The sequence below is a fragment of the Coccomyxa subellipsoidea genome (assembly GCF_000258705.1).
Source record: "Coccomyxa subellipsoidea C-169, whole genome shotgun sequence".
Lineage (NCBI taxonomy): Eukaryota > Viridiplantae > Chlorophyta > Trebouxiophyceae > Coccomyxaceae > Coccomyxa > Coccomyxa subellipsoidea.
Window position 1 is genome coordinate 76,283 of NW_005178016.1, and position 24,856 is coordinate 101,138.

The window sequence follows — 24,856 nt, forward strand, 5'->3', positions numbered from 1 at the left end:
CCTCCTAGGGTCTACCCGTTACGTTGGAGACAAGTAAATGTGCATTTTCAACTATGATTGCCAGTGGCTACCGCGGTCGGCTGTGCTTACTAACTAGCTAGTAGCTAATACCTCTAGGCCAAAGCACGCACCAAACTACTTGTTGATTGACCCCTCCGAGGGGTCCACGTGCACGTTGCCGTCGACTTTGAAATTTTGCTAGTCGAGGACATTCTTGACAATCTTGATCATCGCGGCCCCCGGAGAGGCCCACTTAAGGTTATATATATTAAGGCTACCAGTTTTGGTTCTTATAATCTGGTTCGTCCCTTTCCTGGAGTCCAATGTGAGCTCTCTTGAATGGGTGTTTTGGGCGTTCATGTGCTGGAAATTTCTTTAAAGGGCTGAGTCGGATATCGCATATGTGGCTACCTGCACATGTGATTTCTTTCTTAAAGCCAATTGCTGGCGCTTCAAAGTGGGACACCCAATGCAATTGATTACCGTGGCATGCCTGCGCAGCCTGCAGCCATTGTGTGTGCATGTACGCGCATGCTGCTGGTGTTGCTTACAAATCAATTGCAAGTTGCCCAACAAGCAAGAGTATTCTCGACCAGTCTCGTTGAGGCCTCCTTGTCCCTCGAAAATTGCTGAACAGTACTGATTATTGTCTATTACAGTATGCAGTACCATGCATGTGGCCACGTGATTCAGGCTGCAGTTCATCATGATGGTCTTGTAGGCACCAAGTAGGCAGTGCCACCAACTTGTATACGATTAGCAATTCAAAGAGCACGGACTCCGAGTCGGACTTCAATTAGGCCTAGGAGGCCTGGTCCCAGACACTTAAGTGTTCCTTAGAATAGGCGAGTGTGAGGAACCCTTGCCAAGATGGGACGAGGGTATCATGAACTTCATAATTAAACCTTCAAGTTGGTGGCTGAGAGACAAGGACGCTTGACAATGCGCACTGCTGCTGACACATAGAGGAGCCCAAAGTATTCTCACCTACTAGGCGTGATAGTATCCAGAGTATTGGCTGCGGTCGTATTCTTTGTGAGGCTGAAACGCTCGTCATATACCGTAAATAGTGAAGGGTGCTTCAACCCAACTGGGCGCAGAGGGCAAGGTACGTCTCTAGACAACCTCCAGGTAGAGTCTACGGTATGGAGGCAGGTAAATGATAAAATTGCCAGTAAAAAAATAGCCCTCATATGCGCTCCTGGGCGGCTGTTGGCAGCACTGCTTTTCATGGCGCCCGCAAGAACAAAGCCAGCCTTGTCTCTGCAAGACATCCAGATTACACAAGTGCCAATTCTTAAACGCTGCATCGCAGTATTCAAGACTCAAAGATTCCAGAGTGTCCTTTGTGCACGGCATCAATGCTCGCGCGGTTTACGTGGCAGTGTTGCCATCGCTGGCCTCAACAGCAGCTCGAGCTGCAAGCGCAGAGGCGCGTCGTCTTTGATGGCACGCTCCAGTGCACTCAGCAGACCATCTCGTCCCTCCACGCTCCTGGTAAGGCTCTGCACTGCCCTGCTTGCCGCGGCAGCTCGCAACGCCTGCGCGTCACCACATGAAGTTGAGGCCCATTGTGCCATGAGCCCCTTGTCAAGGGTGGGCACCAGCCAACAACAAGTTGTGGGCAAGCTCGAATGAAACCACTGCAGTGATGCAAAGTTTACTGGCAGAGAGGGTATGGTCAGATGCGCATGTAAGGAGGGGTTGGATTGGATGCACACGCGATGCAGCACACACACAAGCAGCACAGCGCCCTGCTCCCAGAGTGCACAGGGCTCAGCAGAATCATCAGTTCCTTTCTGCCACTGCCAGCGCAAACGAGCATGCTCGAGGCATCCCATGTCATCCCACTGCATCACCGCTGACGATATATTCACAGCGGCAAGCACCCTTCTTGTTCACAGCCAGCCTCCGTCTTCCCGCCAGGTGCAGGAAGCACCCAGGCGGGTCCATGCGTGGCTCTTTTTCTTCTTTCGGATTCACATTTACCTCGGATTTGCATTTTTCCCAGATTCGCGTGCGACGCATGGCGCACCTTGAGCTCAGCGGCAATGATCGAAGCGCCGCCGCCGCCCTCGGCCCAGGCCAGGAAGGCCCCGTCGTCGGCCCACGCGCGCGCCTCGCCTTCGTCCGCAGCGCTGCGAGCAAGGTCCAGCACCACGCCGGGGGCCGGGCCGGCCGGCGCGGCCGAGCCCTTGACATGTGGCATGCCGAGGTACCAGGAGCGGAGCAGGCCAAGCGCCTGCGAGCGTCTGATTGCGCCGTCCGTCGTCGTGATGTGCTTGATGATCTCCTCCTCTGCCAGCCTGCGTACACGCAAATGGTGAATTTTGCGGTGAAGAGCAGGCCAGCGGCACCGCGGGAGCGGCATCTGGCACAACACAAGTCTAGCCTCATCCTCGTCTAGCTCAACAGGGCCCGATACGCACAATCCAGCCCTCCTTCGTGCGGCCATCTGGATGGGAATTGTGGTACTCACTCTGAAAGCAGGAACAAGTAACTATTCTTGGCCAAGAAGGGTGGATAATTGCGGCCTCATCTCCTATATATTGACCCCTACCGAAAACTTTGAGACCTGCTCTTGACGAGCCCAATCCGATTAAGCGTGACTTTGTTTATTCTAGAATCAGGAGGACCCCAAAAAAAAAATTTTGCGTCGCTGGAGGTGCGAGTTTGAGATTGAGTACTACAGTGGTAGATTCACGGCTAGTTCGGTCATGAGCACGGCTGGCGTCTGGCCGCACCTGCGCCGCAGCCGCGTGGCGAGGAAGCAGCGGGCCTGAGGCCAGGGCACAATGCCGTGCAGAACGCCCTTGGCCACCATGCGCACAGGCGTGTCATGCATCTCTGCAAACGCCACCGCCACCTGCACAGACCAGATTTCGATAAATGGCCGCTAGCGCCACTTTTTGGCTATTTCCAATTTCTCCAAGGTCCACCACGCCTCTGGCATGCCTGACCTCTGCCTCCTTAATCGCGCACCAGGCTTCGTCAGGGTAAAGATATAAATAATATATAAATAAATAATTCAGGACCTCAAGCACTGCGATCTATTAGGAGGCTACGACGTTGTCGAGGGTTTTGCAGATGAACCTTGTTTAATTTATTTCAGGGCTGCGCACCTGGCGGTAGACGGGCAGCAGCGCGGCCTCGCGGGCGCGCAGATCCGCCTCCGAGTTGGGTCCGTCCTCGGCCTTGATGCGCGCGATGACCGGGTCGAGTCGGTGCATGGCCTTGATCAGGTCTGGCGCGCGGAACTTGATCTCCACGATCCCCTCCGGCTCGAGCACTCCGCCACGCGCCACCGGGTCCGCATACATCTCAACCTGCACCACAGAAGAGTCTCCACAGTCAGTTGGGCGACACTTCACCGCCGACACCCACTGCATGCTGTACCCCATACTTAGGGTTTGTTTTTATGTTTTACCCTGTATCCTATATCCTATTCTCACCCTGAAACCCTCACATATACAACCCAACCCAACCCTAAATACACACCCTAAATGTAAATGTAAGCCGGGTTTTGCAGCGCAGAGAGGCTGGCATAGCACTAAATGCTGCTGCTGCGGCTGCTCTGCTGAGTCTACAGAGTCTGCTCTACTGGCGCCCGGGCACGCGTGAAAGTGTGAAGGCAATGTACCCCCCACAACCAATACGCTTCTGCTCAGGCAGCTGACATTGAGAGGGCGGACTCGCGCTTATGTCACTGCAAGATTGGCGCTTTCAGTGACCTTAAAATGGGCAGTCGCTTTCTGCATAATCTCAATCCATGTATGACACGCCTGTGCTAAACCTTGAGACACACCTGTTCGGCGTTGATCTGGCCGTCAACGACGACCCAGGCGCCACCCCTGAGCTCTGCTCCCGGGGGCAGGTACACAGTCACCGGCTGCCTGTAGGTCCGCAGCGCTTCCACAATCAGCGAGCCGGCCTGCGCGCACACAGCGAGGTTCAGGGCAGCACTTCACGGGTGTGACAGCAAGCCGCACTCCACCGCCGACAGGCCTCCCTGCAGGACTGCATGAAAGAAACGGCAGATGTATCCAGCGAGGGAAAGCTTGCCAGGCTGTGACACACCCACCGCAAACACGCGTCCTCTGCTGGCCCCATGAGATCACTGCCATTGCATGGTTGCCGTGCAACTGCATGGTGCAGCTAGGCAGGAAGAAATGCCATCGCCACCAAGACGGCCAGAAAGCGGTTGATTCCAGCGGAAAAACGAGGTGGGAGGGAAAGGGGAAAAGGCCGGGAAGCGCGCCTGCAGGACGCCCTCAAAGAGGTCGCGCTGGCCGCCAGAGAATCCGCGCCAGTTGGCGAGGATGAAAAGCGGCAGGCCCTCACGGTCAAATTCCTCCATCGCGTGCGCCGTTTTCAGCGCGCTGTCTGGGAACCACACCTGCCCAGCCTGCGCGAGCACCACTGCCAATATAAAGTATATGCCGGGCAATTGAGTGACGCCAGCCTGCGCATGTCTGAGACAGGCCAGTAGTGATAGCTGGCCAGCCCATGCAAACAAGCAAGCAAGTTCCCAGCCCCCGGTATCACGCGCTGCCATTGCCTGTTTGATGCGCACAAGGACGGTCATGGCCAAGACATCGATCTCGACAGCCATGCCTGACATCCAAGCTGCCCATCAATGATGCCGCTATGCGAAAGACTAATTATTTTGGTAACAAACATTTGTGCAAAGGTATGGGGTCACTCACGAAGCTGCTTGGCGCTCAAAGCCATCAAACACTGATGCAGGCACTTCCACTGAGCAGTGAGGGACCCTGCACCTGGGGGATGATGCGCTCGGAGGAGTCGGGGGCGCCGGGGTCGGCGGGGATGTTGAGCATGACGGTCTGCGTCTCCACGGCGATGACTCCGACGGGGACGCCCCCAAGCCGCGCGCGCCCGGTCACCACGCTCCGCGCCCAGCCGGACTGGCACTCGATCCAGGAGCCGCGGTCGAAGAGGCCGCTGGCCCATGGCTCGCCGCTCGTGGGCGGAGCCGCCGACGCGCTACGGCCCGCGATGGCCGCTCGGGGGTCGAGCTTCTCGCCTGCGCGCAGCGCGTCACACGGCATCAATCCCAGCCGTGCGGATACAAGCGAGCGCTGCCGCCGCTTACGAGGGTCGTTAGTGGGGAGCAGTTGTAGTGTGATGGTGCTGTGCGTATAACCTGTGCTCGTGATAGGGTTGGAGCCATTTTCTCCCTCTAGGAAGCCCTGTAAATATAGATATAATTTATAAGTATGTACTGTAGTGCTCAACCTAAACTGCGCGGAAAATAATTGTAAAAATTGAAAAAAGGGTCGAAAATAAAACCCTAACTCCTGAAATACTTAACCTATTTAAGATCTGAAGGCGGATTTGGAAAGCTCTTGAGCAGGCGCATCTTTTGGGGACGTACTTAATGCACATAACAAAGTTTTTGATCAAGAAAATAGCCCTGCGGGAAGCTGTTTAATAAATCACTTTTTCCAGGGTGCGCAGTTTAGGTTGAGCACTACAGTATATAATTTGTGATATACCCCCACCCCTGTCCTATGGGCCGCGCAGACTGGAGAGGCCAGCACAGCGCACCTGGCCCGGGCGCGTAGACGATGGGGCGCTCGACAGGGTCGGAGCCGACCAACGTGGGCGGCTGGCTGCCGAGCACTGCAGGCACAAAGGAGAGCCACTGCAGCACGGCCGCGCAGCCGGCCAGGTCGTCCTCGACCACGTGGTGGCTCACGCCGTTGACGGCCATGACCTTGGGTCCGCCGAGCTGCATGTGGCTGGTGTACACCTCGCGGCCCAGCAGCTTGTTCAGCGCCGCGTAGCCCGTCAGGATGATCGGCTGGTCCGCGCGCTGGATGCACCTGCGCCACGCACACCGAGTACTGGCACGGCCCTCGTGGGGTTTGTACAGCAGGTACTTGTTGAATATAAGCTGCTGCAGACGCATTGTGCCATTGTGAACCATGCATGCCTCCTGCATTGCCCTACAGCCCTCTTGTCTGTCAAACTTGAGGACAGCTTCGACTGAAGGCTGCAAACAGGACCACCAACTGAATATCTTCCCTCCCCTTGCTTGGTCAGAACGATTGAAAAAACCCTGCTTATGTCCTGCCTTCACCGCAGAATCTGCGGTGTCGCACCTGCGGCCGAGGCGGGCGAGGTAGGCGCCGATGCCAACGGTGCGGCCAGAGACGAGAGTCAGCGTGAAGCCGTCGCGGAAGGCGCGCGCGTACGCGGAAGCTATCGCGCCACTGCCGCTCAAACACTCCACTCCCAAGCCATCCTCCGCGCCCACCACATCTGTCAGCCGCCAGCGCCGCTCGCCTGCAGCGCAAAAAGACATTCAGAGAGCACAACATGGGTGCATGACCAGGCCATGGATACTTGAACCTTTGGGAACTAACCCAGTTTGGACCTGCTGCACCTTCATGGCACCTGAAGACCACGCGCGTGCAAAACCGCATTGGACACGGCCACAGCTCACTGGGCCCTCCGCCCTGCTGCTCCCGTGCGCATTCCTACTGCCACAGTCGGACAGGCGGCACCTACTGTAGTACTTATTCTAGAACCCGCGAATAATAATTGTTTTTTGGCCAAAAAGTGAGGATAAAATAAAACCCTATCTCCCAAAAATATCAAACCTATAAGAATTTTGAGACCCGATTCGGAAAGCTCTCAACAAGCCCAAACCATTGGAGCACGACCCTGGTATACTTGAAGTCAGGAAGACCCCTAAAAGTTGCTCTGAAAAATCATGGCACCGCCGAGGGTGCGGATTTGATATGACTGCTATAGTAGTGGGGCTGCACCTGACCTAGAGCCAGTGTGTCCTGGCCAGGCTTTATGGCAGCTCTTAAAAAATGCAATCCAAGCATCGGACCAACCTGACCCTGGCCACTGAGCCACCACTCAGGATCCAGGACACACCAGAGGCAAACATGTGGACCCATGGAGTAGGATCATGCTGGGAGGCAGGCTTTGACAGGGGTCCAAATAATCCCCAGGCCAGCCCCTAAGTAGGGCAAGGGCGAGCCGCAGTGGTAGCTGGAATCTCAGGGTATCCCTGACATTCCGAAGGATTCTGACCAAGGAGATGCAGGATTTTCTTCCTGAACTTGGCCTCTATATATTTCAAGTTGCCTGGAAAATCCCCTGAGTCACAGCCATGTGGCATCAGGGTGTTGCCCTGGCGCCATTGCGCCAAATCTCATTTATATCCCGGGGCTGCCCTGACACTGTGCCCCTAGCCCTAAACCACTTTGCCCAATCCCTTGGGGGCTGTCAAAGCAACTAAGAGGGCCTCAGAGTGAATATGTGGATGCGACTTGTGCAGCACTGTGGTCAGGAAGAGCAAGGTGTGATGCCGGGAAGAAGCACGCACCGTTGTCTGCAAAGAAGGGCTCTGCCTTGAGGACGGCGGTGTCGGCGCGCGCTGCAATGGAGGAATAGTCGGCGTCGGAGAGGTAGAGGAACTTGTAGCCCTTGGTGGGGTCGGCTGGGTTGTTCCACTCCACCTGTGCGCAAACAAAATTTTGCTCAGTCAATTTAGTTGGCCGCGCATGGTGAAATCCATGCCAAGTCAGGTCAGCCTGCCACTGAGTGGGTGCCGAGTGGGTGCTTCTTGAGCAGTAGCATGACTAGGCCCTTGGTGACCAGAGCTTTCTCACACACGAGCCGCGACGACGTTTGAAATCTGCGAAGGCTTGCCTCGCCCTCAGGTCAAGCAGAACCACACGGGAGCCGCTCAATAATGACAGGCTTTGTGGAAATCCAGCGAGGACAGAGAAGGCTCTACGACCACCTAGTATCAGTTGCAGGCATACAGCAGACGGCACTCATTGCTCAAGGAGATCTTGAATGCAGAGTCCTGGAAAATCTTGTTCAATGCGCTGGATTCAAACCCCTCGCACACAGGAGGTTTGATGCTGTGCTTCCATGGTAGAGCCGATGCTGCAAGCCAGCCTATCCTTGTGCAACCACCCAACCATCCATTGCACATCTTGACATGAGTGCTATTTTCCTAAACCCAAAAAACAAACCCTAAAACCCTAACACTCAAAAAATAAAATCAGAAACTCTGAAAAATTTTTAAAGCCACTTGTGGTGAGTCACCTGCAGGCACTGCTTGACCTCCTGGGCCAGCCCGACGCGCGCGCCGGCGTTGGCCGCCAGGTAAATCAGCGGCAGCTTCTCCTCGAGCGCGTGCTCGGTCGCCGCGCGGAAAACGGCGTCCTCCTTGGTGCCGAACGCGCCGCTGTTGAAGGTGATGTCGTTCGCGACCGCCACGATCTGCAAATGCACCAAGCACCTCAGGCAAGCGGTTGTAAGGGTCACAGTGAATTGATCTGGTTGTACGAAGCTTCTGCTCCGCAGATGCCGGGCGGCAATGGAATCTGTCGAGCAAACATTGCCCCTGCATGCCTGCACGCTAGGAGGCACCAGGCTTCACACACACCCTCATACAAGTTACTAGACCTGCCGGTAGGACGCTGAGGTGCGCAACGCAATATCCGGCAACACTCAATAGAACACGGTCGAGCCGCAGGCGCTGCTGCACATCCTGTCTCGGCAGCCGCCACGCAAGCAGGAGCATGCAAAGAGCGCCTCAAGGAGACTGTTGCCTGGCCGAAGCCAGACAAATAGCTGGATACGGAAGGGCTGAAAGGATCTCAATTATCCTTCTTGCCCCAAGCACACCATGCAAATTGGTGTTCCGGGTGGCAAGAGCTTGTTGTATATGTTGTACATGCAAAACAAGTGACACAAAGAAAGGGGCACCATGCAAACAGGTGTCCTGGGTGCTATGGCAAGAGCTTGTTACATATAATGGGCATGCAAACCGAGAGGCACATAAAAAAGGTGCTTGGGCGCGCACCTTGCGCCCCTGGGGGCACTCGGGGGTCTTCATGGTGAGCGTCCAGGCCACCATGCCGACATCGTTCTGGCCCACGGGGCGAGTCACTGCCACCAGCGGCTTGGGCGCCTGGTGGGTGCCCCCCGGCGGCATCACCAGCTCCTCAACCTCAACCAGTCGGCCTGCATGACATGCACCAAGACTTCATCAATGTGCCCAGCACGCAGAGGTGTCTGCATCGGTGGTGGGTGTGGATACCCTGAAGAAGTGTAGAGCCTCCATCACTTCCGACATCATGCAATTCACTTACAAAGAGCTCTGGAGACCACGGGAATGCAGGTCCAGAATGGCCTGATTGGCGTGAAAAGAGAGCTGCTGGTGGCTGACAAGGGACTCAAGGTTGTGCATCCCACAACATGAGCTGTCCAACCATCCCTGTGCAGGGGGACTGATGAGGAAAACCATAACTGACTTCACCCTGCTGGATTGTGTCTTTATGTTCGGCAGCACTGATGATTGCAGACTGCTGAAATACAGAGGCTGGAAGCTCACAGCGTCTGACCCACCAACTTCGAGTGACATTCTGCAATGCTTGTAAGTAGACACATAAAGATACTTTTAGGCTGGTAACCACATGCTGGAGGTGGTGCTCAGCCGCAGGCCAGTGCTGTCAATGATCGGGGTGGGTTCACGGGGTGGCCACGTCCCGGTGGCGGCAGGCGCGCACCTTTGGGGGCGGCGCATGGCTCGCCGGCGATGGCGCGCGCGGTCCACAGCTCGCGCAGCGCGTTGCCGAAGACGGTGGGGAAGTCGTAGGCGTAGGTGGTCTTGTGGCGGCGCGCGGCCAGGCGCTTCTGCTGCAGACCCTCCAGCGGCGGGTAGGGTGCCAGGATGGGCTGCCGGTGCAGCGGCCCGGCGCCCTCATGCTTGCCGTGGCGCGACTGGTAAATCAGCTCGCCGCTGGGGTGCAGCACCTCGCGGTATATCTGCACGCTGTCCTCCCCGATCTCGTGCCCTGCAAACATGCATGTCCGTCAGGCCAGGCCACCGGCACCCTAGAAGAGCCCTGCCCAGCCCATGGTGGTGCACTCGCTCTGCGGGTGGACTTGAATGCCACGATCATGCAGTAGACACTGCATTGTGCTTCTGCAAACATAAAGCGGACATCAAGGTCCCGCAGTCTGCTGCGGCCCTTCCCGAGGCAAGCCTGACACGAAGTGTGCGTGACTCGGCAGCAACGGGTGGGGGCAGCGTGCTGATAAGAGGGTGCCAGGGCAGGGTTGCACCAGTACTCCATTTTACAAGATGTTAGTACTTCAGTGCTCGTCCTGGGAGGACGTGCTGACGTACTGGCCCAGCAAATGTGGGTGCTCAGGGCCATTTAGTACTCCGCGTACTGGGATATACAGGTGCAACCATGTGGAAAGGGCGAGAACACTTTTTTGCTGTCTCTGGTCTTTGTGAAGAGCATATCCAAATAACGTGCTACCAACAGCTCGACTACTTTGGGAAACTGTTTGCTGCCCATAGGTGAAATCTTCTCATCTTGACAAAAGTCCTTATAGATGGATGGCAGGTGCAGGGGGGTCACCTGTGGGGGAGGAGACGACGAGGCGCCAGGCGCCACTGGCGTCCGGGACGGGCAGGCGAACCTCCCACTGCGCGACAGCCGAGCGGCGCAGTCCGGCGCCGTAACGGGCCATCACAGTCGCGCCGGCCGCTCGCAGTGCCACGGCCACGCGGCCCTCGTCGGCCGGCGCGTTCAGCGGCAGCTGCGGCAGCACCGACAGGAACACGTGCGCCCAGTCAGCGCGCGCCGCCTCGCCCTTCTCCCCTGCGCCCACACCGTGCACCTGTCTTCAGGCCACGTCCCCGTCTGCACTTCATCCAACCACCAGCGCCTCAGCCCGCACATGCTGCAGCCGTCACACCGACCCAACGAGCAGAACAGAAGGTTCACACCTGTGCACAGACCTGGGATGACCGATGCCGGGGCATGCGCCACAGCAGTGTGAAAGGTTCGGCCACAGCATAAGTTCTGACAACAACTGTATGGGGCCCTTCCTCCTCGTCAACAACGCTGGGCCAAAACGGATCGGCAGGTTGCTGGGAGCAATGCATGAGGCACGGCAGGATACTGCGCGCACCAGGGGTTCCGGGCGAGGAGCGCTCCAGCTGAGTCAGGGTGTCGACGAGGGTGGACTCCAGCTCCTCCATAGCAGCTGCCGCAATCGCGACAGCGTCCCCCTTGTACGTGGCCGCCAGCAGCGCCGGCTTGCCCAGCTGGCGCACGAGGCCCCTGCAGGGTCAGCGGGCACGCATGAGCACGAGCCGATATCTGTATTCCTTGCTGTGTTGCGCAGGTCTCGATTGTCCCTGTGGGCCTTGGAAGCAACGCTGGCACAGTGTCCTTCACTTCAGGATGACTGGGAACTCCACCGGGAGGTCAAAAGTCACAGACAGCAGATCTGATAGCTGATGACCACGCACAAGCTCAAGCCAACTTAGCCACACGAGAAGGTGAAGGCTGGCATTGGAGGCATTGGGAAAGGCATTGTCCAGGTCTTGACAAAGGGTGGACACACCCCCAACGCATGGCATCCAGGGAGACAGGGCAGGCCAGATGCGGGAGCTTGGGCTTCCAGTAGGGCTCAGATCAGGCGAGGCAGGTTGCTTGCAAGGCCGAAAATATACTTATACGGTATGATATTTTATGAATTTTTAAATTTAGTGTGATGTTTATTAGGCCCTTAACTCTAAACAGGAAAAAAGGAAAAAAGGCGGCGGGTCCGACCTGACAAAGACGCGCTTGAGGGCGAGGCTGCGCGGGTCACGGCGCTGAGTCACGGCGTACAGGTGGCACTGGCGGTTGCGGCTGGGCGCGTAGGTGAGCCCCTCGCCAAAGGCAGCCAGGCGCGACAGCTCCAGCAGCTGCGCGGCCGGCGGCTCTACCGCGCACAGCAGCGCGTCCGGCACGTAGCCGGGCGGCTTGCCGGGCGCCTTCTGGCGCCAGAACCCGATCCGCAGCGGCGCCAGGCCTCCGTGCTTGCTCAGCACGCTCACGCTCTCGTACCCTGCCCGCAACCCAGGCACTGTATCAACCCTCTCTGTCAGCCGGACAGTGTCCCAAGCTCTCACTGCTTCAGGCTGTCAGACAATGCAAGACCCAGCAGATGGCACAAGAAGGCCCTGATCCCTCACCAAGGAAGCCTCACAGGTGAAGAGCATTGGCAAGCAACCAAACATTCAAGTTTTGCGAGTCCTGATACCACCAAGGGTATGCAGCAGCCGCAGGACCATGGAAGGGGGATCCCATGCATTATTGGCACGCTGCTCTCTCGACGTGCTAGCAATGAATCCATGGTGGGTCGAGTCAAAACCTCCTGACGAAGGAGGCGACATTGTGGGGATCTGCAAAGGGGCACGACGCGGATGGCACGCACCGGCGTCGAGCAGGTCGGCCTGCTCGGAGCGGAGTTGGGCGTTGACGGCAGCGGCGGTTGCGCGCGGGTCGGCGCTGACCAGGCTCTCTCCTGTGGCAGCTTCCTGGAAGGCGGCGACCGCAGCCGCTGCCGCCTCGCGCTCGGCCTCGGCCGCCTTGGACAGCGCCAGCCCGGCCTCGCCCGGCTTGGTCAGCATCACATGGAGCGTGCCCCGCGGGATGGGCGCCAGAGCTGCGCACATCCCCACAGCGATCAGCCAGATTTTTAATATATATTTACATTTTTAGGTTCTGCCATGCATGCTGAAACGGGTAGTCCCTACTAGAGGTCATCTGGTTAGTAAAGGCCATGTAATTGACATGATTGTGCCGGGGGATACCGGGCGTGCCACCACTACTATTGGCCTGACTCGAATGCAGAGTCTGCCAAAGCCCCGGCAGCCGACAGAGAGTCTGCAGTTGCAAGAGCCTTCCTACGTTGAACATGACGGGGAATCCTGCAATCGCGACAGGCGACAGAAGAGCCCCAGCGCACCCGAGCCAGCTATGACGTCTTCCACGGCGGCCAGCGCGGCCGGCAGGCCGGAGAGCGCCGGCACGATGACAGCGACGCTGAGGCTGGTCTGCGCATGGGGCATGCCAGCCAACGTGGGGTGGGTGTGCACCCACAGCGCGCACAGCACGCCCTCCAGCACGTGGATCTCCGGGTCGCGCAGCAGGAACGGGTAGTAGACGCGCTTCACGTACGTCTGCAGCGCCCGCGTCTACGCATGTGCACGCAAGACATCAGCCAAAAATTGTGTTCTGCATGGCCTGAAGCGCACCAGCAACCCAGAGACGTGAAATTTTATGAAAATACTGGCCTTTCCTGTGCACAAAGCCACCCACTGGTGAGCCCGAGAGCTCTCCTCACTCTGGCGCGGCTGTGAGCACGGCAGCTTGGAGGAGCTGTGAGGGCAATACATGAGGCAGTTATTGGCGGGCCAGGGTCCGCAGAACCACTCGCTGGGCGCTCTGGCCGACGCAGCAAATGGAAGGTATCAACACTCTGCGGTGCATTTTCTGCAGAAATGAGGGTTGTCGCTGCCGTCGGGTCACCACCAACTGAGTAGAATAAATGCAAACCCTTACTGCTAACCTAAGTCTGAACTAGTCTAGCTGTGAGTACGAATCTTCCCTGGAAACGGTGACTGGACGATGGCGGCGCTCTCTGCGTTCTGCGCAGCAAAACAGATGGCCCACCTGTAGCATTACGTCGTGGTGGTCCAGCAGAGAAGCCAGCGCGTCCTCGACTGCTGCGGGCGCCTCCACCAGCAGCTTCATCTTGATGTCCAGCTGCGTTGCGGTAAGCGCCGCTCCGCTGCCCAGGCCGCTGTAGAGTCCCTCCACCACCGTGGGCCGCCGCGTCAGCACGTTCGGCTGCAGCCACAAGCCATCGCCCGTTCAATGACAGAAATGTGTAAGAATGCGGACAGCTTTTGAGTGAGAGGCAGCATGGACAATTACAAGGATGCCATTGGCTGCAGCCACATGTCATTGCCCGATTAGGGAAAGAACCATGTGAGAGTGCGGCCACCTCTTGAGCCTGAGGCAGCGTCTACATTTACAAGGCAATTACAGTTTCAAGCATGCCCCAAAGCAGGCGCCTCGGCACAGGAAGATGTTTTCGCAATGGCGGCATCATGCCCTCCGTCCATGTACAGCAGAGGGTCATACATATGCCCAAGTTTGATTTGGATCTTGCTTGGATCTGGCGAAGGGGCAGGGTGTGTGGCCGCCATAACTGCAGCTTGTCCGCTTGCCTCTCGGCAGGAAAAGTGTGCAATAATGAAAATGATAGTCATAATGCATAGATTGCCGCACCTCGGCCGGCAGGGGCGCTTCAAGGAAGTCGGAGCCGAGCAGGTCCAGCTCGGAGAGCTGGCCGCCGGCAAACATGTCCAGGCCGGAGAGCGCTCTCGCCACTATCGCGCGCAGCTCGCTGAGCAGCGAGTGCTCCAGCAGCTGCTGCGCTCTGTAGGCCACCTCCGCGCAGCCATTGCCTGCACACAATTGCCACCGCATCAGACTTTAACACACGCGGCACACCCATTGTCTGTGAAATGCAGCTCCTTGCGACAGCATGCGCCACAATGATTGCTATTGTCCTGCACAGCAACTGTTGTAGTTCACACAAGGTGGAAGGTGCGCAATGGCATTCCCAGCAGTGTTCGTCCAACACAAAAAAGTGATTTGCAGGGGCCCTGAGAAAACAACCGCTCAACCCTGGGTGGGAAGGGAGCAGACTCACCCAGTGCGGCGAGGCGGCGCAGGAGCGGGCGGTAGTGCTCGGGCGCGGGCAGCACCAGCGAGGACATGAGCTGGCTCACCATCTGTGTTTTTGTCGCCACCCCCTGGTGACTCACCACGATGTCTACCACCTGGCCCAGGTTGGTGCTGTACACCTGAAAAAGCGCATCCTCAACAGTCACGGCCATGGCTCCTTGCTGTTATCAAATGCAGGCGGCAGCACTGCCGGCACCGCTTGCATGCGGCAATCTGCTTCAGGAAGACAGAATTGCAGCCCACATTGCTCTTGCCAGGGCCAATGCCGTGACGCCAATGTCCGCAGCCATGCAATTTCAAACATGCAACACACTGTACCATTCGGCCGACATACTGGCGCTGTTAAAGTAAGCAACAATGGCAAATCAGACCACAGTGGTGACGCTCCCTGATCATGGAAACGGTGTGGAAACACACCTTGAAGCAGATATGTCCATGCACACCAGCCTGCAGTTCTACACCAATGTCCAGCATGAGGAGGGGCTGCACACCTGGCGCAGCTGATCGATGACCTCCTGCTCGGTGGCCTCCTTGTTGGCCGCGAAGCGCTCCTCGACGGACAGGAAGTCGGAGAAGAGCTCGGTCGCGATGCTGCGCGCGAATGCCTCCTTGCCCTCCGCGTGCGCCTCTGCCACCGCCAGCAACGGCTCGCACTGCGCGCTCAGCGCCGCGCGGTCCACCGGCTTGGTGTTCTGCAAATGCGGCACATGCTTGTCGATGAGTGAAGGGGGAATTAGACGTGTGTAATCTATCAATGGGCCCTGTAATGAGCACGAGCTTTGAGCGAGGGTACATTGCAATAATAGGAACCATATTGGGGGCCTGCGCTCGCACTGCGCGCTCAGCGCCGCGTGGCAGGCCGGCTTGGTGTTCTGCGGCAGGACGCAGCCACACAGCGCGTCAGGCAGCTGTTGCATGTTTTCTCACGTGCACTGCAGGGCTGTGGCGCTTTCAAAAAATGCCGCACATGCTTCCTTCACGGAGGGCACCGCCGGCCACCGGTGAGGCTGCCGGTCGCAGCGTAAGGAGACTCGACCGGTGGTGCTTTCCTCATGAAGCGGCTGGAGGCCAAGGTAGTGTGCACCCGTCTCAGGCAGCTCTGCAATGGACCGCTTGCTGGGCTGGCCAGATCATGCACGACGCAGCACTGCAGCTTGTGGCCGGGGGCCGGCCACTTGAGAGGCGGCGCACAGCGCACCTCGATGGCGGTGTGGATGGCGGTTATGAGAGCGATAGCCGGGAAGTTGCGCAGCGGCCGCAGTGGCTCGACGCCGTCTTCTTCGTCCTCGGTCTCGCTGTCGGCCGCCTCCTGCTGGTAGTACATCAGGTCCGACTCGTACTCCACTGCCAGGCCCTCAAGCTCCATCGCAAGCTCCCCCGGCAGCCGCGTCTGCGCGCGTCAGCGCCACCGCGTCAGTGCCCTGGGGATTGACATAATGGACGACAACACAGGACGAATAAAACCCAGCTGGTTTCACGCAGTCGGTTACCATACGGGCAGAGGCCACACCTGTCGCTGTACGAGGAAAGAGCCGGTCGCAAAAACGGACAGCACGGCATTAGGCCCACAAAGCAAGAACCCCAGGACCCACTCGGCTGCTTTCAGCAGATGCCAATTGTCATGCCTAGCAGCCGGGCGCATGGCGCTTGTGGAGAGCAAAATCGCACCTGCACCACGCCGAAGGCCTCGTTCCACTGCAGCAGCGCCAGCGCAGGGTCGTCCAGGCAGCTCAGCAGATCCTCCATCACCAGGTCCACTGGGTGCTCGTAGCCTGCGACACACTCCCCACCCTCAACGCATGCGAGGGACAGGAGGACTCCACTGCAGCAGCCAAACCAGGGGTAGTAGTAATATTTCTAGCACTGTACATGTCTGTGATACCCTATATAACCCCTGAAACCCTAAAAGATGCAGGGCCCGAATATGCAGGGGGGTTAACCCGGCAGTGCGTCAGGTGCGCACCCTCCAGGATCATCTTGGCGGCGGAGTAGGCCTCCTTGAAGCGGTAGTCCACGCCCTGGCTGTGCACCAGAGGGGGGCCCAGCTCAGGGAACCCCCCGGGGTAGGGGGCCGCGGCGGTGACTGCGCCCGGTTCATCCAGGTCCAGGACAGCGATGAGGTCACCCGCTGTCAGCACGGCGCCCTCCGGCAGCTGGAAGTTGATCGTGCCCGTCGCCGGCGTCAGCAGCGGCATCAGCATCTTCATCACCTGCACCGCCCCGGTCAGGATTTCAGTAAAGGCACCCTCGGACTTCCCTGGCCTTGAAATCGGGTTGCGAGGAGCCAGCAATTGACCGCAATGTGTAGATCTCTGCTGGCTGCGATTCGTATCAAGATTGGGCATGCAAGATGACAGCAAAGTCCCAGGAGATGACTTCAGACTCCCCAAGGGAATCCTGAGGCCCCCGTAATCAGCTAACCCCAAAGAGTGTAAAACACAACGCTGCCAGTGCGCACCTCAATCTCGGCGTATGGCTGGTCCGCCTGAACGTGGCCCTCGTCAGGGACCAGGTAGCGCATGAGCTTGCCCGGTGAGATGGCGAGCAGCTTGGAGGGGTCGGTCTCGTTGGCCATGAGACACGTCAGCGAGTCAATGGTCAGTCGAGTCCCCAGTGCCTCCTCCTCGCTGTGCACCACATGCGATTGCCCGTCCACCTGTTCAACAGCCAGACCAAGTTCAGGCAAACTCCTCCCTCTATTCAACCCAGCGATCCCTCAGCAACCCTGCCCCAAGGTGCTGGACACCAGTAGGTGAAACAACTCATCATCCACTCGACAGCGGCTCCTCAGCACATCTTTGCCCAAGGAGCTTTGGTCTGAGCTTTCAAGGCAGCCCAACGTCAACGTCAGGTGTGCCCTTATAACTGCAAGGTGCCAGGCTGTAAGATGGCCAAGACTGGCGCACCTGGACGAGGAGGCCGCCATCATTGAGCTTGCGCGCGACCACGTCCACGTGGCTGCTGCCCAGGAAGACCCGGAAGCTCTGCGGGCCGCGGCGCGAAACCTTCACGGTGTACTTCAGGCCTGCAGCGCAATTCTCGCCCACATCACACGCGCACAACAAAGATCCTCTCCGGGCGCTGACCGCCGATGCGCGCTGAATCCATGAAGGACACTGACCGGCTTTGCAACAGGGGGCATATAAAATTGGAGGCACACTCTTCAGGAGCCCCCGGTTTGAGTTTGATCAGATGATTGCCTCACAGGGAGCATACAACGCTAATGATGCCGCCAGGCCAAGGTGCTAAAGGTGAGCTACAGGTGCCGCACCGTCCAACACAAAGGCCTCCTCGAAGGCTGTGAGCGTGAGACGTGCGGGCGGCAGCTGCCCCTTCTCCAGGTAGCCCAGGTACTCTGCGCTGCGCGCGGCCACAAAGTCCAGCGTGCGCAGCAGCGCGCCGCTGATCACCGCCAGATACCAGGCCGGCTTCTCTGCGCGCACCTGTGCGGCCACAGCATGCGTGAAGGACCCTGCAAGAGCTCTCGTGAACTCTGAGGGCTGAGGTTCGAGCTGTGCCCCTCCAATAGTGCTTGGAATGGGCTCTCGTGGAAATGGAGACTTCAAGCTTTGCCCATCCAGCCTGGTGGCAGGCAGACAAATAACTAAAACGCCCCAGACCGTCATTACCATTACTGATGAACCCCGACCAAGCAGCGCAGATCATCCCACCAAAAGAGCCTGCCTTTAAGGCAAAGCTGGCTGCAGAAAAGGTTTCTCTCAGAAAGGTTCCATAAGGCCGTCCAGAGCATGCACTTGATGGCAGGGGTGGTAGAATCAAAATGAGATCAGTAGCCCGCATGCCAGGCTGGCAGCTTGCGACGCCTTGCATGCATGCGCAGGCAACCAGCGACAATGCGAATGCTGCACAAGTGGACTTAAGATGATATGTGGCTCACGTGAGAAGCGATGCGAGAGTCTAGCCAGCCAGTGTGGATGGCGTTGCCGACGAAGTCAGGTGACTGGATCATCTCCACGCAATAGTCGACGGTGGTGCGGATCTCGCCGCGGATCTTCACCTCCTTCAGAGCCACTACCATGGCACGGATGGCTGCTTCGCGCGTGTCGCCCTTTGCAAACAGGTGCCCGAACTGCGCAGCATCGCACACAATTAAACCATCAGTGATGCAGCGTCAACATTAAGTCTGGACCAACCTACTGTGTTCCAAGGACATCCTGTCTCTGATGCCAGTGGCAAAACCCTGGGCAAATGGCGGCGTTGAGACCTCAGTGCTGGATCCTGGAGGTCATGTGAGGGGACCATGGCAGGCACGCCCACTGATTGAAAGCTATTGACACAAGATGCATCCTGGACGGGCACAATGAGCTGTCGGCTTTGACAGGGCGGCAGGGGACAGCCCAGCTGTTCACTCTCTGAAATACATGCAAGTCGTGGAGCAGAGCACAGGCAGGGAGCCACACCCGGCAGATGGGGACAGTTGGGCCCACGAAAGAGGGCTTTGTGCAGCAGGCGCGCAGACATAGTCTAACAAATGTTGTTGATGATTACAGATTTTCAAACCTTCATCGAATCTGATCCCTAAATCCACCATTGCATTTCCCGTTGAAAAAATTTGAAGGCCCCTTCCCTAAACCCCAAACCCTAAAATCACATTCCCCAAGCAAAAAACACATTGTGGAAATATTTCCGTGGCAGCAGGGGCAATGCAATGTAGGTTTTAGGGTGATTGTTCCTGGCGCACCTGGGAGTCTGAGAATTCGTGGATGCCGCCGCCGGACTTTACTGAGAAGTAGCCCCAGACGTCGGGCGAGGTGCGGAACGACAGCTCGTCGATGCTCCCGCAGGTCGGCTTGAAGCCATCGTTGGCATCCTCGCTCGTCACGCGCACCGCCACCACATGGCCTGCCACAAACACCCTGCTGCTTTAGGGTTTTCAGGGTTTTATGGGTTCTTAATTCATTTTTAGGGTTTATCCCTACCCCCTAACCCCTAAAAAAACATACACCCAGGGCACTCATAACCTTCGGGGAGGACCAGTGTCACCCGCACCCCTCTGCCTGCCCCAGTCTGGTATCGCTGGGGGGAGCTCCACTTATTTGCCCACCACCCAGCTGGGCCTCAGGTGGCTCCCAGAAGGCACTAAATCTATTAATAACGACATAAAGATGGACAACATAGAGGAAGGTTGCCTGCAAACAAAGTCTAGCTCATTTCTATGCCTGCACCCGGCCAACACGCACAACAGCGGCAGCCGCCCTAGGGCAGCGCTGCATTTCCACTTTGAGAGCCAGCTTCAATGTTCCAGGAGCGTCAGCGCTGGGCGCATGCAGGGGCCTGCCTGAGGGCGGGATCCTAGCTGCAACACTTGTGCGCTGTAACATGCGAGCCGCACCAAATATTACATTCTTGTACAATATGATATCTGGGCCTGCCAGCCGCAGGCACAAAAAGGACATGCCACAGCTCTGAGAATGGTGGAGGAGAGGCACATGAAGAATTGAACACACCTGAGGGCGGGATCTGGGCCTCAGCATCGTAGTCGATGGGGGAGGTGCCCTTGGGGTCCTTGCCGAAGAGGCGGCGGATGTCGGGGATGCGGTGCAGGGGCACTCCCATTCCAATCATGAGCTGGCAGGAGGGGATGTTGACTCCGCTGATCCACTCGGTCACCGGGTGCTCCACCTGCGGCGCGGCAAAAACTGATTGCAATATAAATATGAAATGACAGATGGACGCCCCGATGAAGCCTGGGGCGTGGTTAAGGAGGCAGGGGTCAAGCATGCCAAAGGCGTGGTGGACCTCGCCACCGTGAGGGCACGAATGAACCCATGCCCCCTAGCCCATCCATGGCCTTGCCTCATCCATGGCACCCGCCAGAGCCAGCAAGAAGAGGTCATGAGAGTGCCCCTGTCGCAATCAGGATCAGGGTGTCTGACGGCACCAACCGAAGCTGGCTTGAGAACACACTACAGGTGCGTGCTGTACTGCGTGATTGAGCCACAGGCTGCGGATCAGGACTTCACACCGGGTACAGTTTGCCTGGAGGCTGCTGTTTCACAGTGTGGGCACAACTGCATTGATTTTTTGAATTGCTGTCAGCCGGCTGGGCATGCTTGTGAGCGCGTGCAGCTGGCAGGGCTAGAGCATTCTAATAGTTCCTCATTACCCACTTGGCGCCCATCTGCCGGCCTAGCCCAAATGGTGAGCACTTCTTCTGGGAAACACCTGCAGGCGCGGGTTGAGCTCCAGGAAGAAGTATTTGCCGTCGTCCAGGGTGTACAGGTACTCCACAGTGGCGGCGCCGACATAGCCGACACTTCTGGCCAGAGCGCGCGCGCAGCGCTCCATGGATGCCAGCACTGCTGGAGGGGCCTGTCAACACAGTAGGGACAAGCGGTCAATGCATGCCGCAAAGTTCCTGGGCGCCGGCATGACGGCGCCCAACGTGAGTAGCACAGGCCAGCGCAGCCGCTCCTGGATGATTCAGGTGATCAAGAGTCGGAGGGGCGTGTGTAGGATGACTGGAAAACTGTCAACAACGCGAAGGTCTTAGAATTGAACAGAGCTTTCAGTAACACCACTGAACACGCATCATGCAGGTACGTCTGAGACCCCTGCTGTAAAATAAATATTAGGGCTTCTATAACTGGGGGCATTGACCTAGGGTTTTTCCCTCCAATTCTTTCTAGTCTTTCACATATTCTTGGCACACCAACCCTGCTAAGAAAGAGTCGTGGCATAGATTTCTGCAATTCCAGCGGGAGTCAAGGGACGTGGGTCTGCACCTTGGAGACAGGGCCCTCCTCGACGATCTTCTGGTGGCGGCGCTGCACGGAGCAGTCGCGGGAAAAGATGGAGGCAACGCCGCCGTACTCGTCGCAGATGAGCTGGACCTCCAGGTGGCGCGACTGGGGGGCCAGCTTCATGGCGAAGATGGGGGACCCGGGGACTTCCCCCTGCACCTGCTTGAAGCTGGCGCGCACGTCGTCGTCGTTCATCACCTGCAGAGAACGCACAGGTGCCAAATCTCAGATAATTGTCACCCAAGACCACCTATTTTCGCCCAACAGCACTTCTCCAGACACAGCTATCCACTCTTGCCAGTGATGCAGTTTGTTTGTAGTGTCCTGTCCTGTCCTGTGATAGGATTGCCTGGTCGTAATCGGTGTAGGCACTCCCCACTATTGATTGCTTCTGATGCCTGCACCACTGGATTGCAGTTGCAAGAGGGGCATGGCACTGGCACTTCCTCACATCTAGGAGTGCTTCACGCTGACCTAGATCCCTCGGATCAATCGGAGAGCCACACCCACCTTCCACAGGGTGACATGGCGTGCCAGGAAGGCTTGTTTGGCAACTGCAGTACAGGCTTGCTCGAGCAAAAGTGTCTGTATGCGGAGTATGTACCTTCCGGATGCCCTTGCCGCCTCCACCCCAGGAGGCCTTGAGCATGATGGGGTAGCCAATGCGCTTGCAGCTGACGAGCGCCTCCTCCAGATTGTGGATGCACGCCTGCCACAAATCACACCACCTCAAGACAGCCGTGAAGGCATGTGAGCCGTAAGGGATAGCCGCATAGCACATTCTCAAGCCAATCTTGGCGCCCCTGAAGGCTCTTGAAGGCTTGCTAATCTTGCTGCTGCCTTGGGCTTTAGTGTGGACAACGGCGGCACTGGTGGCATCAAGACCTCCCCCTAGCCACCTCAAGCCTGTCATGCATCATGCTGCATAACATGTAGCAACCGCGGCTATCCAGCGATGCGAGTATGCTCTGGTGGTCCTGAAAAGTAGATCTGAGAGCCCCTATATGCAGCAGTGGGGGCTGGCCCCCTCCCGACCACACAACATTGACTGGCCTACGCACGCGAGCACTCCCATTCCTCGAGCGGGCACCCACCTTCTTGTAGACGTCGGCCGGGATCTTGCCGCCGCATGACTCATAGTCCACGCTGACGTCAGAGCCTGACCAGGGGATGGTGGGAACGCCTGCCGCCTGCGCCAGAATGGTGGAGCCTATTTTGTCGCCCAGGGCTGCCATGGAGGGGGCAGGGGGTCCCAGGAAGCGGATGCCCGAGGGGGTCTCTGACAGCGCTATGGGCAACTCCGGCTTCTCTGAGGCGTGCCCCCTGCACACGCACCGCCGTGAACATCGATGAGTAGCGCCGTTTTTCTTGTGAACATCGCCGCTCCCTTGTCAAGCTGTGCAGCCCCGATCCCCCACCGGCGTTGCTTCATCTGAGGACGGCTTTCAAGGCTGGCAACTGGCTCAGAACACTTCGTGGCAGGAAATGCTGAAAAGGCGCGTCCGCAGTTAAAGCAGCAACAGGAAATAATTCTTGTGCTGGTCCATTTCTCTTCAGCACGGTGTATCGGGGCTGCAATCTAGAGCTTTTAGACACATGTGGGAAGCTACACACCAGCCGGGCCAGACAGCGTCCACATTGGCGCGGTCCGCCACCTGGACGATGAGCTGGACGTTGCCATAATTGTTGTTGTTAGAGCCACCAGGAACCTCCACAAATTGATCGGCCATGCGGATGTGCTCTGCGTCGATGCGCATGTCCTCGGGGGTTGCCATGGCGACCAGCGCAACCGCGCGTTCGTTGCCAAAGGTCTTGTAGGCCCAGCTGCGGATGCTGCGGATGAACTTGACCGCGGCAATGCCATTGTTAGCCACGAGCACACTGCGCATTCGCACAAGCAACAATGTCAACTGTTTGTGTCGAAATGTGGCGCCTTTAGTGCTCCTTACTGCACGCGAAGCACGGCGCAGTGACATTGGTGCCAAGAGAGCAGCCTGCCTTCAGATCAGATCAGAAGAGATTTGAGGACTTGGTCGCCAAACAATGAACAGGGCCCTTGCAAGTGCGAGCAATGCTTTCTTCGCCAGCAGGCTGACAATTGCCTGACAGGTTTGGTGCCCCGTGCTGATCCTTTGAAGCCACAAGACTCATAGTAGAAGCGCAAATCAAAACACAGCCCCACCTGTGGATTGCATTGATGCCTCCCAGCTCCCTGCACTTTCCCTCCACCTGTGTGTTGAGGCTGGGCACGCGCTTTGGCACCCCCATCTTCAATGGGTTGCTCCCTTGCCTGCAGGAAAGGGCAGTCCCTGGTATATCAGTAGAACGAATGTGTTTCTGGTGCTCTCAAGACTGCTGGGTCTCCTGGCAGGGTGCTCTCTGGCAGGTAGGCGTGGTATCTGAGCCAAACCTGAGCACCCCTGCAACCCTGACAGCTTTCACCCTCGTCACCCACCGCCCACAATTTCTAAAATGTACAGATTTTCATGCTACATGCAATGCCAGAAACAACGCTGACGAGTGGTGCATGGAGTCCAAGACGCAGATACATCGTCAGCCAGAAAATAAACAAGTACCCTAAGCATGCTTGCAGCACTCACGAAACGGAGTAGCGAGCTGCAGAACATTGGAAAGATGACATTCGCAAATGCCGAGCCCAAAGCAGGCGGGACGGAGACAAGGTAGAAGTCCACAGAACAGTCTCAAGTGTACAGGTCAAGATGCTTCCACACCTGGACAGGTCCGATAGAGAGGATGCCCTCTTGTGCCCAGGCAACCTACGACGAGCCAACTCGCCGCTGTGAGTTGAAACAGGTCCTTCAGCAACGGTCTGCTCAACACTGCTGGTCCTTGGCAGAGCGCCATGTGAGGAGGCTCTTTCAAAGGGGCTTGGACCGACATCCATGTCCAGGTTAATGTTCTCAGAACGCTCCACCATGTTGATTAGGACGTCACAAGGCTACCAATGCCTAGTTATCTCTTCTTGGCAGGGTGCCCTGTGAAGAAGTACCTAGAGCGCTTGAGTGTGCAATGTCAAGAAGGGCCATGCCTCAAGCAGATGTCTGCAGGGACGAGACCGGACACATAATTAAGAGAAAGCAATTGCTACGAATTAAAGTTCAAGGTGAGCTTCCAGACCGGTTGAAGCAGCGCACAGGTGTCGTTTTGACATTGCAAAGGGGGTCCACCACGTTGTTCATTGCATTCCCCTTTAGTCCCCTGCCTGGGAGGGCGTCAGTAAGTGCGCAAGTACATGCACCTGCGTGAGGATCACACGTTTCGATCAAGCGTCAGGTTCTGGCAACGGCGTGTTCAGACGATCATTCAAAGTCCAAAGGGTTTGCATATTCTTACAGGAGATCGCTGTCTGCTCTTGATACATATTCATATCTTGCAAAGCCTGATCACATCGATGAAGTCACAATTTTGGAGTCTAGGGGAAGTCGTGGAGGCATTCATAGGGATGTTGAGGCCTTACGGAGAAGC

The 24,856-nt window shown here is 57.3% G+C and overlaps 1 protein-coding gene across 1 annotated transcript; it reads right to left on the minus strand.

Moving 5' to 3' along the window:
• Positions 1-703: 703 nt before the first annotated feature.
• On the minus strand, positions 704-24,494 carry COCSUDRAFT_26470 (hypothetical protein). The gene is made up of 39 exons (XM_005642560.1): positions 24,103-24,494; positions 23,553-23,660; positions 22,985-23,251; positions 22,465-22,693; positions 21,975-22,079; positions 21,353-21,568; positions 20,793-20,939; positions 20,075-20,249; positions 19,309-19,469; positions 18,505-18,696; positions 17,878-18,049; positions 17,513-17,631; positions 17,065-17,262; positions 16,570-16,816; positions 16,275-16,378; positions 15,941-15,996; positions 15,805-15,901; positions 15,098-15,298; positions 14,572-14,725; positions 14,145-14,323; positions 13,524-13,700; positions 12,833-13,045; positions 12,592-12,704; positions 11,634-11,972; positions 10,987-11,138; positions 10,431-10,673; positions 9,567-9,854; positions 8,861-9,021; positions 8,098-8,274; positions 7,367-7,499; positions 6,126-6,309; positions 5,569-5,846; positions 4,779-5,044; positions 4,268-4,405; positions 3,806-3,931; positions 3,123-3,326; positions 2,745-2,866; positions 2,036-2,306; positions 704-1,541 (listed from the first exon to the last, which is right to left on the minus strand). The coding sequence occupies exons 1-39, from the start codon at positions 24,306-24,308 to the stop codon at positions 1,359-1,361; spliced, it is 7,101 nt and encodes a 2,366-aa protein (XP_005642617.1). The 5' UTR covers positions 24,309-24,494; the 3' UTR covers positions 704-1,358.
• Between the last annotated feature and the right edge of the window lie 362 nt (positions 24,495-24,856).